We start from the raw sequence: 14,687 nt of genomic DNA on the forward strand, positions 1-14,687 counted from the left end.
TCTCGGAGGCCCACGCCATCTTTGTCCTCCTAGTCCTGGCTCCAGGGCCCTGGCAGGACAAACTCATGGGGACAGCCTCAGCTTTCTCTGCCTGGAGACCTCATTCCCAAGTAACCTGGGTTGGTCCCAGCCTCTCTGCTATCCCTGCTCAGTGCCCCCAGCACCCTGATTCTATCTACTCACCTTTCTAAGCCCCACCTTCCCAAGAGCTGCCCCTCTGATTTTTTCTTTTTTAATTGAGACAGGCTCCTGCTGTGTGGCCTAGACTGGAGTGCAGTGGCACAATCACGGCTCACTGTAGCCTTGACCTTCCAGGCTTGGGCGATCATCCCACCTTAGCCTCCCTAGTAGCTGGGACCACAGGTGCGCACCACTGTGCCAGGCCCTCACAGGGCATGCTCCCATCTCCTATTTGGACTTTTCAGCATTTTCCACCATGAGATCCTGGCAACCTCCAAAGCCCAGAGCTCCACACCTCCTCTATGGGCCTTCCCAAGCCCCTCCCCTGGCTCCCACGTCTCACAAACCAACCTGTGCTAGGATGAGCTCTCTGCCCCTCTTGAGGGCAGGGCCTCGGTTCAATTCTCCTCCATCCTCAGCTTTGCTCAGCGCAGAGCCGTGCATAAAGGGGAGCTCTTGTGGGAAGAGAAAGTAGGAAGCTCCGCAAGGCGGGCCTGGGGTGGGAACTCACCCATGGGAGACTTTGGCCACGTGGACGCTGGGGATGTTGTATTCTCTGCCTGAGACTTCAGACAGCACCGTCCACCAGTCTCCATCCCTGGAGAGAGAAAAGAGTCGGGGTACCTTTTTCAGATGAGCCAAGGCCCCAAGAACTGCACATTCAGGGTTGGCAAGGAGCCTCTCAGGCTGGGTCCTGCAGCCACCTGTCCCACCTGTTTCCCAGGCTTCCCTGCATTAGCCTGTCCAGGTGGCTCCTGAGTCAGGGCTGGGGCCAGTGGTAAATGGCACGACTTCAGGCTCCCTGCTACAGGGCACTGCCCACCCACTGCCTCTCCCTGTGGGGGTGTCCAGCCGCCTGAAATCCCAGCACAGGGTTTCTGTGAGCACTTCAGCAAAGGCTCGTGCTTTTCTACCTGGGGAAGGGCCCTTCTCCCGGGACAGCATCTCTATTCCTTCCTTCCTTCATCTATTTTTATTTTTTTGAGATAGAGTTTTGCTCTTGTCGCCCAGGCTGGAGTGCAGTGGCGTGATCTCAGCTCACTGCAACCTCTGCCTCCCAGGTTCAAGCGATTCGCCTGCCTTGGCCTCCCGAGTAGCTGGGATTACAGGCACCTGCCACCAAACCTGGCTAATTTGTGCATTTTTAGTAGAGACAGGGTTTCACCATGTTGGCCAGGCTGGTCTCAAACTCCTGACCTCAGGTGATCTGCCTACCTCGGCCTCCCAAAGTGCTGGGATTACAGGTGTGAGCTAGCACACGTGGCCCATTCACTTATTTTTAAAGACAGAGTCTTGCTGTCACCCAAGCTGAAGTGCACTGGCTTGATCATAGCCCACTGCAGTCTTGAACTCTCGAGTTCAAGCGATTCTCCCACCTAAGCCTTCCAGACAGCTGGGACTACAGGCACACACCACCATGCCTGGCTCTATTAGTGACACCTGGGACTACAGGCAGGCACCACCATGCCTGGCTCTATTAGTGCATATTCAGGTACCCAGTGCCCATGGACTTACTCAGAGACGATGGTCAATGGCTCCCCGAGTCTCAGCGACAGCTCGGCTGGGCCACCTGCTGGGAAACTGCCCAGGGCCACGGCTGTGGCCTTGCTTCTCTCTAGATGGAGGGACAGAAATGGTCACCCACTTAGCTAGCCCTGCTCCATGCGTGACGTCTAGTGGAGTCTGGCCTGGGTCTGGCTCCCAGCATCAGCCCTCCACAAGCACCCTGATGGAGTCCCATCCACTTCCTAAGAGGGCCACCCTGGAATCAAGCTTTGCCAGCAGAGCTTTGCAGGGCCCTGAATAAGCGCCGCCAGCCGGCGCCGGGCGAAGGGCTGTAATGGAAGGAAGGAAGGAAGGAAGGGAGGGAGGGAGGTGGGGAGGAGGGAGGGTGGGGGAGGGGAGGTGGGGAGGGAGGGGGAGGGAGGGGGAGGGAGGGAGGAAAGGGGAAGAAAGGAGAGGAGAGGAGAGGAAAGGGAAGAATTTAAAATTGGTCGTGGCCCATCAGCACCACAGACGTGGAGCGGAGCAGGGGTGATCCTATCTCTAAAAATTAGGGCCTTAATGGTGCCTTGGACCTCCTGGGTACAACCCAGCCTTGAAGCCCTGGAGTGGCTGGGACTACAGGTGTGCACCACTACACCCAGCTAATTTAAAATCATTGTTTAGTAGAGATGAGGTCTCGCTATGTTGCCCAGGACATGATGGCCATGAGGCTCAGGATGTGGTAACCATAAGGCCCAATTTCAAGGCTGGGCCTCAGGCGGCAAGGGCACCCTCAGCACAGGATGCACGCCCTCACCCACCCCAGAGGGCAGCCTGCTCAGGCCAGCCAGACTCCCTGTGACTGCCGAGCCTTGTAGCCTGAAAATCCAGCTTTCAGCAGCTGCTGAAGGCCACCTCACTGCACCCTAGCGTCCCTCCCTTCTTTCCCCTGTCCTTTCTCTGTAAGGATTCCTGAGACACTTGTAGCACATAAACGCATTAAGTATGAGAAGCAGCCAGGGTCAGCAAGAAGGGTCCATCTGCATCCTAGACACCCTGTAGGAAGCAAGGTCTTAGAGGACTCTGGTCCTCTAAGATGGAGCTGGGACCCCAAGAAGTGGGGCAGGTGACGCAAACGAGCAGACAAGGATGTGGGGGTTGGGTGGGGGCACCGTGTGGGCTGAAGGGCCTGTGCTCCAGGTGGGCATGGGAAGAGTGAGGCTGATTCTGGAAATGGACTAGTTCCTCCACATCCTCCCAGACACATGTGGAGACCCCTGCAGTGAACCCAGCCTGGAGAGCTCCCCAGGGGTCTCTCCTCTGAGGTCTTTGCAGCATAAGGCCTGGCCATTCCACAGTGCAGGGAAATGTCTGATGCTTGGACAAATGATGCACATCTTGTGACAGGTGCTCTCTGATGAGAATGGGAAAATGTGGCCTAGGAGGGCCCCTTTCCCTCCTGGAAGCCCTGGCCTTGCACCCCTGGGGGCAGCCACCCAGCTGCATACACTACACTGTCCCCCTGAATGGCCTCACTCTGCCTGGCTGACTTACCTTCATCCATTTCCCAACCGAAACGTCCCTTCTTCCAGGAAGCCTTCCCTGACCAGCCACTTCTGCACACACTCTTGGTCAGAATCCCTTAAAACATACTGCCACCAAAATCTAAGTTCTAGTTGGTGATTGGTTTAGCACCTGTCCCTGGGGCTCAACTGTCCCTGAAGGCATGGACTGTGCCTGTCTTGTCTACTTCTGTGTCCCCAGGTCCTGTCACAAGGCCTGGCATGTGGTAGATTTAAAGTGGTTGCAAGAGGCCGGGCGCAGGGGCTCACGCCTGCAATCTCAGCACTTTGGGAGGCCGAGGCACGTGGATCACCTGAGGTTGGGAGTTTGAGCCCAGCATGACCAACATGGTAAAAGCTCATCTCTACTAAAAATACAAAATTAGCCGGTGTGGTGGCGCATGCCTGTAATCCCAGCTACTTGAGAGGCTGAGGCAGGAGAATCACTTGAACCTAGGAGACAGAGGTTGCAGTGAGCCGAGATCACACCATTGCACTCCAGCCTGGGCAACAAGAGCTAAACTCCATCTCAAAAAAAAAAAAAGGTTGCAAGACTGACCGGCCGTGGTGACTCACGCCTGTAATTCCAGCACTTTGGGAGGCCGAGGCGGGCAGATAGCCCGAGGTCGGAAGTTCCAGACCAGCCTGGCCCACATGGAGAAACCCCGTCTCTAATAAAAATACAAAAATTAGCCGGGCGTGGTGGCAGGCACCTGTAATCCCAGCTACTCAGGAGGCTGAGACAGGAGAGGCGGAGGTTGCGGTGAGCCAACATTGCGCCACTGCACTCTCAGCGGGCGACGAACAGGTTCAAATCTCAAAAAAGAAAAGAAAAATAATGCTTCAATCTGTTTTACTGCAGTGACAGATTAATAGCTTGCTTGGCAGAATTTACTCACAATTCTAAATGGTATTTCATGCAGGGAATTAAGTAAATCTCTTCAGATTAATGTGGCTCATCAGTGTTTGCTTGTCAGCATTTTCTGTAACTGAAATAGGATTGAGGTGACCCTTGTTCCATTAGTCAAGATCTACCTCTAAGGCATGTTTTTTTTTTTGTTTGGTTTTTTTTTTGGGGGCCAGTCTGCAGCACGCAATCAACGGTTCACTGCAACCTCCGCCTTCCAGGTTCAAGCGATTCTCCTACCTCAGCCTCCTGAGTAGCTGGGATTACAGGCACCCACCACCACACTTGGCTACTTTTTGTATTTTTAGTAGAGATGAGGGTTCACCATGTTAGTCAGGCTGGTCTCGAACTCCTGACCTCGTGATCTGCCCGCCTCAGTCTCCCAGAGTGCTGGGATTACAGAATTGAACCACTGTGCCCAGCCTACCTCTAAGGTTTTAATTTTTTTTTTTTTTTTTTTTTTTTTGGGAGGCGGAGTCTGGCTGTGTCACCAGGCTGGAGTACAGTGGCCGGATCTCAGCTCACTGCAAGCTCAGCCTCCGGGTTTCACATGCATTCTCCTGCCTCAGCCTCTCCCAGTAGCTGGGACTACAGGTGCCACGCCACCACGCCCGGCTATTTTTTTGTATTTTTAGTAGAGACAGGGTTTCACCATGTTAGCCAGGATGGTCTCGATCTCCTGACCTCGTGATCCACCCGTCTCGGCCTCCCAAAGTGCTGGGATTACAGGCTTGAGCCACCGCGCCCGGCCTTCCTCTAAGGTTTTAATCGTTTTGAACCCAGTACTCTTGTTTGAAATGTCCAGCTGTAAACTTTGCTACATATTTGTAGGCACAGTGATGTTATTTCTTCAATGTAGGCTCATAGTCTGTGAAGTTTGCTTTTCTTCTTTTGAGATAGTCCCACTCTGTCGCCGAGGCTGGAGTGCAGTGGCATGATCTAGGCTCACTGCAATCTTGACTTCCCAGGTTCAAGCGATTCTCCTCCCTCAGCCTCCTGAGTAGCTGGGATTACAGGCACATACCACCATGCCTGGCTAATTTTTTTTGTACTTTTAGTAGAGACAGGTTTCTCCATGTTGTCCAGGCTGGTCTCAAACTCTTGACCTCAGGTCTGCCTGCCTCGGCCTCTTTTTTTTTTTTTTTTTTGAGACAGAGTCTCACACTGTCACCCGGGCTGGACTGCAATGGCATGATCCTGGCTCACTGCAACCTCCACCTCCTGGGTTCAAGCGATTCTCCTGCCTCAGCCTCCCAAGTAGCTGAGATTACAGGTACCCACCACCACGCATAGCTAACTTTTTGTATTTTTAGTAGAGATGGAGTTTCACTATGTTGGCCAGGTTGGTCTCGAATTCCTGACCTCATGATCTGCCCTCCTTGGCCTCTTAAAGTGCTGGGATTACAGGCATGAGCCACCACACCTGGCCTGAAGTTTGCTTTTTTTAGTCAGCTCCATAAAACAGTGTGCTAAGATTTTCACATCTTTAATTATCATATGGTTGAGGAGAGTTCTACATTACAAATGAAAAACTTGAGATGGGGAATTTAGGCGATGTATTGTTTTGTTTTGTTTTGTTTTGTTTTGTTTTTGAGACAGAGTCTTGCTCTGTCCCCCAGGCTGGAGTGCAGTGGTGCGATCTCGGCTCACTGCAACCTCCGCCTCCCAGGTTTAAGAAATTCTCCTGTCTCAGCCTCCAGAGTAGCTGGGACTACAGGTACATGCCACCATGCTTGGCTAACTTTTGTATTTTTAGTAGAGACAGGGTTTTACCATATTGGTTGAGCTGGTCTCAAATTCCCGAGCTCAGGTGATCCACCTGCCTCAGCCTCCCTAAGTGCTGGGATTTACAGGCATGAGCCACCACCCCTAGCCAATTTAGGTGATTTAACTAAAGTCCCAGTAGCAAAACTTGCACAAAAGCCATATAAGGCACATGTCCCTAGGCTCTGTCCAGGGGAGCGAGGAAATACACCGTGAAGTAGCGTGATCTTGTTATCTGTGCTAGTTGATTTTATGTGTCATTGTGGCTAGGCCATACAACCCAGATATGTGGTCAAATACCAGTCTAGATGTTGCTGTGAATGAGATTGAGTTTATTTATTTTTTTGAGACGAAGTTTCGCTCTTGTTGCCCAGGCTGGAGTGCAGGTGCAGTGGTGCGATCTTGGCTCACTGCAACCTCTGCCTCCCAGGTTCAAGTGATTCTCCTGCCTCAGCCTCCCAAGTAGCTGGGATTACAGGTGTGCGCCACCATGCTTGGCTAATTTTGTATTTTTAGTAGAGATGGGGTTTCACCATGTTGGTCAGGCTGGTCTCAAACTCCCAACCTCAGGTGATCCACCCACCTCGGCCTCTCAAAGTGCTGGGATTACAGGCGTGAGCCACTGCGCTCAGCCGAGATTGAATTTAAGTCAGTAGACTGAGTAATGCAGATGACCCTCCATAATGTGAGTTGGCCTCATGCAATCAGCTGAAGGTCATAAAAGAACAAGACTGACATCCTTTGAGGAAGAGGGAATTCTGCCTCCAGACTGTGGTCGGACTCAGGACCACAGCATCAGCTCTTCCCTGGGTCTCCAGTCTGCCTTGCCGATTTCAGACTTATAGCCTCCACAATCATGTGAGTCAGCTCCTCAAAACAAAATCTCTCTACACACACACACACACACACACATCCCCCCACACACCACCTATTGGTTCTATTTCTCTGGAGAACCCTAACACCTTATTGAAATCCCAATCAAGGTGTGACTTGAGAAAGGATTTGTGGCCTGTTTGGGGGAACAAGAAATAGACCTGGGGCCATAGTTCCAACATCAAAATACCAGAATTGCTAGGATATTTTTATTGTTCAACTGTCCTAGAAACTGAGAGTTTTAGTCAAGACTATATTAGAAAATCATGGTTATGGACTCAGCATATGCATTGTCTATGCTATTTTTCTACCATTAAGACAGTCCTGGCAAGGGCCAGGCATGGTGGCTCATGCCTGAAATCTCAGCACTTTGGGAGGCCAAGGCAGGAGCATCACTTGACGCCAAGAGTTCAAGACCAGCCTGGGCAACATAGGGAGACTCCATCTCTACAAAAACATTTAAAATGGAGCCAGGCATGGTGGCATGTGCCCGTAGTCCCAGCTACTTGGGAGGCTGAGGTAGGAGGATCGCTTGAGCCTGAGAGGTTCGAGATGCAGTAAGCCATGATCACACCACTGCACTCCAGCCTGGGTGACAGAGCAAGATCATGCATTTAAAAAAGAAAAAAATAGCACAAAAATAAAAAAAGACAGCCCTAATGTCACTTCAGGTAATTTCACAGTACCTGTCACGTACACTAGAACAGTATAGCAGAACTTTCTACAGTAATAGAAATGTTCTGTAGTTCTGTGCTGTGTAACAAGGTGGTCGCTCGCTACATGTGCTATCAAGCAGTTACTTAAAATAAATGTGGCTGGGGTGATTTAAGACTTTTTTTTTTTTTTTTTTTGTTTTTTTTTTGGTGAGACAGATTCTCACTCTGTTGCCCAGGCTGGAGTGCAGTGGCATGATCTCGACTCACTGCAACCTCTGCCTCCCGGGTTCAAGTGATTCTCTTGCCTCAGCCTCCTAAGTAGCTGGGATTACAGGTGCCTGCCACCATGACCGGCTAATTTTTGTATTTTTAGTAGAGACAGGGTTTTACCATGTTGGCCAGGCTGGTCTTGAACTCCTGACCTCAGGTGATCTGCCTGCCTTGGCCTCCCAAAGTGCGGGATTACAGGCATGAACCACCGTGACCGACCCCGGCCTAAAATTTTAAATTTAAGCAGTTGCGTGTGGCTGGTGGCTACTGCAATGGACAGTGCAGCTCTAGGGGGCTGCAGAGGTGGGGCTGGCCAGCTCAGTGTTTGGATAAACAACTTGTTGGGAAGGAGGGAAGCCTTGGGAAATGCCTGGGGGTCTATCATGCCTCCTGGTTTAATATTCTGGTCAGTGCCTATTGCTTTCTCCTATTTTCTCATTTACCCCATTGTTTACTATTACTGCTAAGGTGGGCTCTATAGGAGCAGGGACCCTGCTGTATGGCTCAGTAGGCAGGGCCTGGTATGCAGCAGGACCTCAGTGGTGCTTATGCTGTGTTGGAGCTGCTGGCTAGGAAGGCCCACAGAGGCAGTGAAGTCTAGTACTGTGTGGGAAGGGCCTGGCTGTCACAGGCCCCGAGGCTTACCTGCTTCCGTGGTCACAGGTCCCTGGCCTTGGACAGAGGGACTCAAGCTTGGGCTTGGCAGGGATTTTCTTCTGCTGGGCAGACTTCCCATTGTTCCTCAGCAGAGCACTCAGAAGCACATCATCGACGGAAATCTGAAAGAGACACAGTGATGGGGACAGAGCTGAGGCTTCTGGCCCAATCTCAGATAACTCTCCCTCCCCAGATCGGCCCTGGCTGTCTCCTCACAGAGCATGTGAATGACCTCCCTCCTGTGGGGCCAGGCTCCAGCCCCTGAAGGCTTCCTGCACATTGGACGCTGTTTTCTCCACATCTCATCTTTTTTATGCCGCAACAGGCTCAACTTTTTCTTTCTGGGCCTCTGCTTAGGTCCCTCCCATGGGCAGTTATGCCTTCTCCTCTCCTTCAGTCCTGTTTGGATCCTATTCTTCCTTCCCCAGGAAGCCTTCCCAGCCCCTAGCCTTTGTTGATCACTCCTTTGACTTCCTACGGCTCACTTAGAACCCTTTCTCTGACCAGGGATCACACTCTGCTATGGGTGGGAGGGGACAATGACAGGACAGTGAGCTCCCTCCAGGCATACCAGGACCTGTGGCTTGGGTCAGAGGTCTGCAAGGAGGGCTGGGTGTGGTGGTTCATGCCTGTAATCCCAGCACTTTGGGAGGCTGAGGCAGGTGCATGACCTGAGGTCAGGAGTTCAAGACCAGCCTGACCAGTATGGTGAAACCTCATTTCTACTAAAAATACAAAGATTAGGTGGGCATGGTGGCATGCACCTGTAGTCCCAGCTACTCAGGAGGGAGGCTGAGATAGAATTGCTTGAACCTGGGAGACAGAGGTTGCAATGAGCCGAGATCAAGTCACTGCACTCCAGCCTAGGTGACAGAGCGAGACTCCCTCTCAAAAAAAAAAAAAAAAAAGAGGTCTGCAAGGGAGATCTGAGCAGGCGTGAGAGATGGTGTCACAGCAAGCCACGGTGACACGGATACACTTACTGGTGTCACAGGGCCAAGTAAGAGTACCTGTCTCAGCCTCCTGAGTTGCTGGGATTACAGGCGTGAGCCACCAGGCCCTGTACTTTAAGAGGCCGAGTACTTAATCCCAGCACTTTAAGAGGCTGAGGAGGGTAGATTGCTTGAGCTTAGGAGTTCCAGACCAGCCTGGCCAGCATGGTGAAATCTAGTCTCTATAAAAGAAACCACAAAAATTAGCCAGCTGTGGTGGTGCACACCTGTAATCCCAGCTATTCGGGAGGCTGAGGTGGGAGGGCAGGAGGATTGCTTGAGCTTGGGAGGTGGAGTTCACAGTGAGCCAAGATCATACTATTGCACTCCAGCCTGGGCAACAGAGTGAGATGCTGCCTCAAAAAAAAAAAAAAAAAAAAAAGTACCAGGGGTTGTATGATGCAGTGATGACTTGCAAGGCTTCGGGGGACTGACTGTTGAGCCACTTCCCCTCTCTGTGCCTCCTTTTCCTCATCTGAAAAATGGGGATAACAACACTCAACATACAGGTCCGAGAGATAATGCACATGAAAACCCTGGCCAGCCCCCTGTTTCCTTTACCACGTCCTGAATGTCACTTCATCAGAGGCCTCTCCTGGGAGCCTCCCCAGGAGGTCTCGCTCCGTCACCCAGGCTAGAGTGTAGTGGTGCAGTCCTAGCTCATTGCACCCTTGAACTCCTGGGTTCAGGGGATCCTCCCAGCTCAGCCTCCCAAGTAGCTGGGATCACAGGCATTAGCCACCACACCCAGCCTCTTTGCAAGTTTTTTTTTTTTTTTTTTTTTTTTTTTGACAGATTTTTATTCTTGTTGCCCAAGCTGGAGTGCAATAGCGCGATCTTGGCTCACCACAACCTCCGCCTCCTGGCTTCAAGTGATTCTCCTTCCTCAGCCTCCCGAGTAGCTGGGATTACAGGCATGCGCCACCACGTCTGGCCAATTTTGTATTTTTAGTAGAGACAGGGTTTCTCCATATTGGTCAGGGTGGTCTCGAACTCCCGACCTCAGGTGATCCGCCCACCTCGGCCTCCCACAGTGCTGGGATTACAGGCATGAGCCACTGCGCCCAGCCCTTTTTCTTTTTTTTAAGTTATGGGCTCTCGCCTTTTTGCCCAGGCTGTTCTTGAACTCCTGGGCTCCATCAATCCTCCCACCTCAGCTTCCCAAAGTCCTGGGATTACAGGTGTGAGCCATGGGACCCAGCCTCTTGGGAAGTTTTCGTCATTCATTTTAGAGTTCATTTCTTTAATCTGCCACTATCCTGTAACTGAATGAGGACAAGAACTTCTTTTGTTTGCCTATTACTCAGCATTTAGGGAAGCACTCAGCACACATTAACTAAATGAGACCGTTAGCTCTTCGGACAGGTGTCTTATCCTTAGAATAGTTTAAATCCCCAGATTTCCAGGGTAGTGCTGACTTTTCCAAACACTGTATTAAAGTGTTTGGGGAGTGGGAGGCAGAGCTTTGTATTTCTTTTCAGATGGTTTCATTCTTTTCAGTAGGGACAAGGCACAATTACACATTTGGCCCAGTTCAGCTGGTATTCATGGAGTTCCTGCTCTGTGTCAGGCACCTGCCAAGGGCTGGCAGTCCCTGGAGGGGAACCCATGCTCCTTGCTCTGGAGGAGCTCACTGAATGGGGTGGTGACAGAGTGGGCTCCTTCCTGGATGAGGACGGGTGTCCATCAACATCATGGAGTGATTTCTGTGGCCTCCTGGGCCAGTCCTGTCCGGGGAGTAAAGATCCTACCTTAGCGGATGGAACAGCCTCTCTGTTCTTCAGCTTCATGTCATTGACATGGGAATAACAATACCTGGGCCGGGTGCGGTGGCTCACTCCTGTAATCCCCAGCACTTTGGGAGGCTGAGGCGAGCAGATCACATGAGGTCAGGAGTTTGAGACCAGCCTGGCCAACATGGTGAAACCCTGTCTTTACTAAAAATACAAAAATGAGCCTGGTGTGGTGGTGGGTGCCTGTAATCCCAGCTACTTGAGAGGCTGAGGCAAAAGAATTGCTTGAACCTGGGAGGCAGGGGCTGCAGTGAGCCAAGATTGTGCCACTGCACTGCAGCCTGCGTGACAGAGCAAGACTCTGTACCCGCCCTGCTGCAAAACAAACAAACAAACAAACACCCAATACCTGCTTGCTGCTGCCTCCCTATGGGGTGTTCAGCATTCATCTGGAAGGGAGCTCTTGAACACAGAATGGGCATATGGCATGGAAATGAGTCCTGACAGCCACTTCCTGCTCAGAGTTTTAGGATCCTGCAGCCTGGGTACATTGAAATGGTGCTGCTGTTCTTGAGGAGGTTTTTTGGTTTTGTTTTACATTATTGGGGTCTTGCTGTGTTGCCCAGGCTGGTCTTGAACTCCTGGGCTCAAACGATCCTCCTGAGGAGGAATTTTACAAACCCAAGACCAGGAAACCCCAGGGAGAGAACCTCTGGCTTGGGTAGCGTGAGTGCCCACTTGAACCTGGTTGGAGCTGTGTGGCCTCAGGCAAAGCATGCAAGCTTCCTGCATCTCATCTGTGAATGAGGTGCACCACAGGCGCCACAGGGCTGTGGGGAGAGTCGCAGGAGTCCAGCACAGAGTGGGTGCTCAGTAAGGCTTAGTTTCCTTTCCCCTCCTTCAGGAAGACCACAGTCACCACCTGCAATAGACCGAGAGACTCCTTCCTGCCGCAGGTGGAGCTGGGGGCTGGGCCCAAAGGCAGACGGAGACCGGGGAGCTGTACTCAGGCTGGAAGCCTCCCCAAAGTCTCTGCAGCTCCCCTCACCTGGTCAAGGACTTGGTCAGGTCAAGGCCAATAAGCCCCTGGGAGCAAAATAAAGACCATGCGATAGGCCAGCCTAGGAGGAGGCAGTATTAGCCACAACTTTTATAAGACAGCATCTAATCATTAACTACACAAATTTTTGAAAATCTTACTATGTGCCAGGCACTTTCCGGAGGACATGAGGCATCGGGTGAAAGGAAAAAGTTAGTCAACGGCAGCCGAGATCAGCTCACTGCCCAGAATATTGGTTGTTTTTTTTTTTTTCAATGTCTCACTTGGGCCCCATTTCAGATACAGTGACCAACTCCCTGAGAGGACGACCTTGTGCTTCTGGTCACATAGCCCATTCGTGAAGGGCTGGGCCTGTTGTCATGTGTATTTTGCGCTTCTGAAGATCATTTTTCAGCGGTGGGTGTAAGAGTGATGGATTTGACCAGGCACGGTGGCTCATGCCTATAATCCCAGCAATTCAGGAGGCTGAGACAGGAGGATTGCTTGAGGCCAGGAGTTTGAGACCAGCCTGGGCAACACAGTGAGACCTCCCCCCGGCCCCGCCATCTCTACAAAAATATAACAAATTAGCTGGGTATGGTGGTACATGCCTGTAGTCTCAGCTACTTGGGAGGCTAAGGTGGGAGGATCCCCTGAACCCAGGAGTTCAAGGGTGCAATGAGCTAGGACTGCACCACTACACTTGAGCCCAGGGGTTCAAGTCTATAGTCATGATTACGCCGCCGCACTCCAGCCTGGGTGACAGAACGAGACCCCAACTCAACAAAAAATAATAATGAATTTGGATCGAGTTAAAGGGAGATCTCTCCCTTTCTTTCAACTGAGAAATATCACCCTTTTGAGAGTGAGATTTCACTGTAGGCTCTCCAGCTGAACTGTCTTGAGAGATGATAGCCCTCACATTCCTGCCTTTGGAGTCTCACTGCAGCGCAGAGAGGGGCCCAAAGTCACACAGCAAATGCGCAACTGAGATGGGACTAGGACGGGCGTGAAGACAAGCTGCAGGGAAGAGCGTAAGCTCCAAGAGGCAGTCAAAGGTGGAAAAGGTGGGTCTTGGTTCTTCTGGGACCCCCAGAAACCACCCCTCTTTACAGCCACTCTCCCTTCTCCTTGAGCTGTTTTTTTTCCCAATGGCAAATAAAGCCCAGACCCAGTCTGAGCCGGGGAGATCATTCTTCCTCACCTGGCTCTAAGCCATCCGAGAACAAAAGCAAGCATACTTACTGGTTTGTCATCAAAGGCTTGCTGAGACGCATGCTCTGGCTGGACAGGTTAGGGCTTTGGGGGCCTTCTGGAAGTCTGCCAGTGTCCTTGGTCCTGGGACACCCAGAACTCTCAGCCTGGGAGGATCTTCAGGGAGAGGCTAGGTGTCGGTTTGGGTAGCTCAGCATCCGTCTGCAGTCAGCAGTTTGTACAGCAGGGATGGATCAGCTGCCCCATGCTCCTGAGGGATTCTGGATTGGGGAACACTCCCAAGCACAGCCGAGCCAGGGAAGGAAGGCCCAGGGCCCTCTGAGCTCTGTCACAGAGACACAGGCGTGGGGTCCTTGGAGCTCTAGCTCCGACTGCAGACTCTGTGGTTCTCACAACCACCCGTTTCCTCTGACGGCATCACAGACCATGGAGGAGCCACCTTCCCCGAGTTCCTGTTTCTAGGGGAGCAGCTGCTGCCTTGTCATGATCCTGGAGCAAAAGGTTTTTCTCTGGCTTTGTGGCATGGTCTTGTCCAAGGAACACAGGACTGAGGAAAATGAGCAGGAGTTCCCCTGCTGGCCTGACCATAACACTCACTCAGCCGGGCTTAATTGTAGTAATTTCTGGGATCTCCCAAACCTTCTAAATCCAAGTCACCAGACAGGGAGCCCAGGAATCTAAATTTTAAACCAAGCGATTCCCTTGACTGCCGAGTTTGGGAAGCAGTGCCTTCTCAACCTTTAGTGTGCATAGGAATCACCTGCAGATCTTGTTAAACTGCAGGCTCTGATTCAGAAGGTCTGGGGCGGAGTTCAATATTTTGCATTTCTAATAAGCTCCCAGGTGACCCCATGTTGCCAGTCTGGGGACCACACTTTGAATAGCAGTATCTGGACAGTGGTCTCCAAGTGTGGTCCCTAGACCAGCAGCCTCAGCGGGAATTTGTTAGACATGCAAATTCTCAGGCTGCATCCCAGATCCACGGAATCCTACTCTGGGGGTAGGCCCGGCAAGCTGCTTTCATGCTTCCAGCTGATTCCAATGCACGCCCAGGCTTGATTTCTTTTTTAACAGGGTCTTGCTTTGTCACCCAGGATGGAATGCAGTGGCACAATCATAGCTCAGTGCAGCCTTGACCCAGGCTCAAGTAATCCTCCCTTCTCAGCCTTGAGTAGCTAGGACTACAGGTGGCTAATTTTAAAATTTTTTTTTTTTTTTTTTTTTTTGAGACGGAGTCTCACTGTGTCTCCCAGGCTGGAGTGCAGTGGCGCGATCTCGGCTCACTGCAAGCTCCGCCCCCCGGGTTCACGCCATTCTCCCGCCTCAGCCTCCCAAGTAGCTGGGACTACAGGCG

The 14,687-nt window shown here is 51.7% G+C and overlaps 1 protein-coding gene across 2 annotated transcripts in view; it reads right to left on the bottom strand.

Moving 5' to 3' along the window:
* The window catches only part of SLA2 (Src like adaptor 2), a 38,097-nt gene extending 23,660 nt beyond the window's left edge, over positions 1-14,437 (bottom strand). Inside the window, exons 1-5 of one of the 2 annotated variants that reach the window (XM_021921083.2) lie at positions 13,364-14,437; positions 9,733-9,821; positions 8,343-8,476; positions 1,696-1,795; positions 692-778 (exon numbers count right to left, since the gene is read on the bottom strand). In XM_021921083.2, coding sequence (XP_021776775.1) covers positions 692-778; positions 1,696-1,795; positions 8,343-8,433 — 278 coding nt within the window. In that variant the 5' untranslated portion in view covers positions 8,434-8,476; positions 9,733-9,821; positions 13,364-14,437. The remainder of the gene's footprint in view (positions 1-691; positions 779-1,695; positions 1,796-8,342; positions 8,477-9,732; positions 9,822-13,363) is intronic. The other variant, XM_003904787.5, reaches the window with a different exon arrangement.
* Between the last annotated feature and the right edge of the window lie 250 nt (positions 14,438-14,687).

This window comes from Papio anubis, chromosome 16, assembly GCF_008728515.1.
Source record: "Papio anubis isolate 15944 chromosome 16, Panubis1.0, whole genome shotgun sequence".
Taxonomy (NCBI): domain Eukaryota; kingdom Metazoa; phylum Chordata; class Mammalia; order Primates; family Cercopithecidae; genus Papio; species Papio anubis.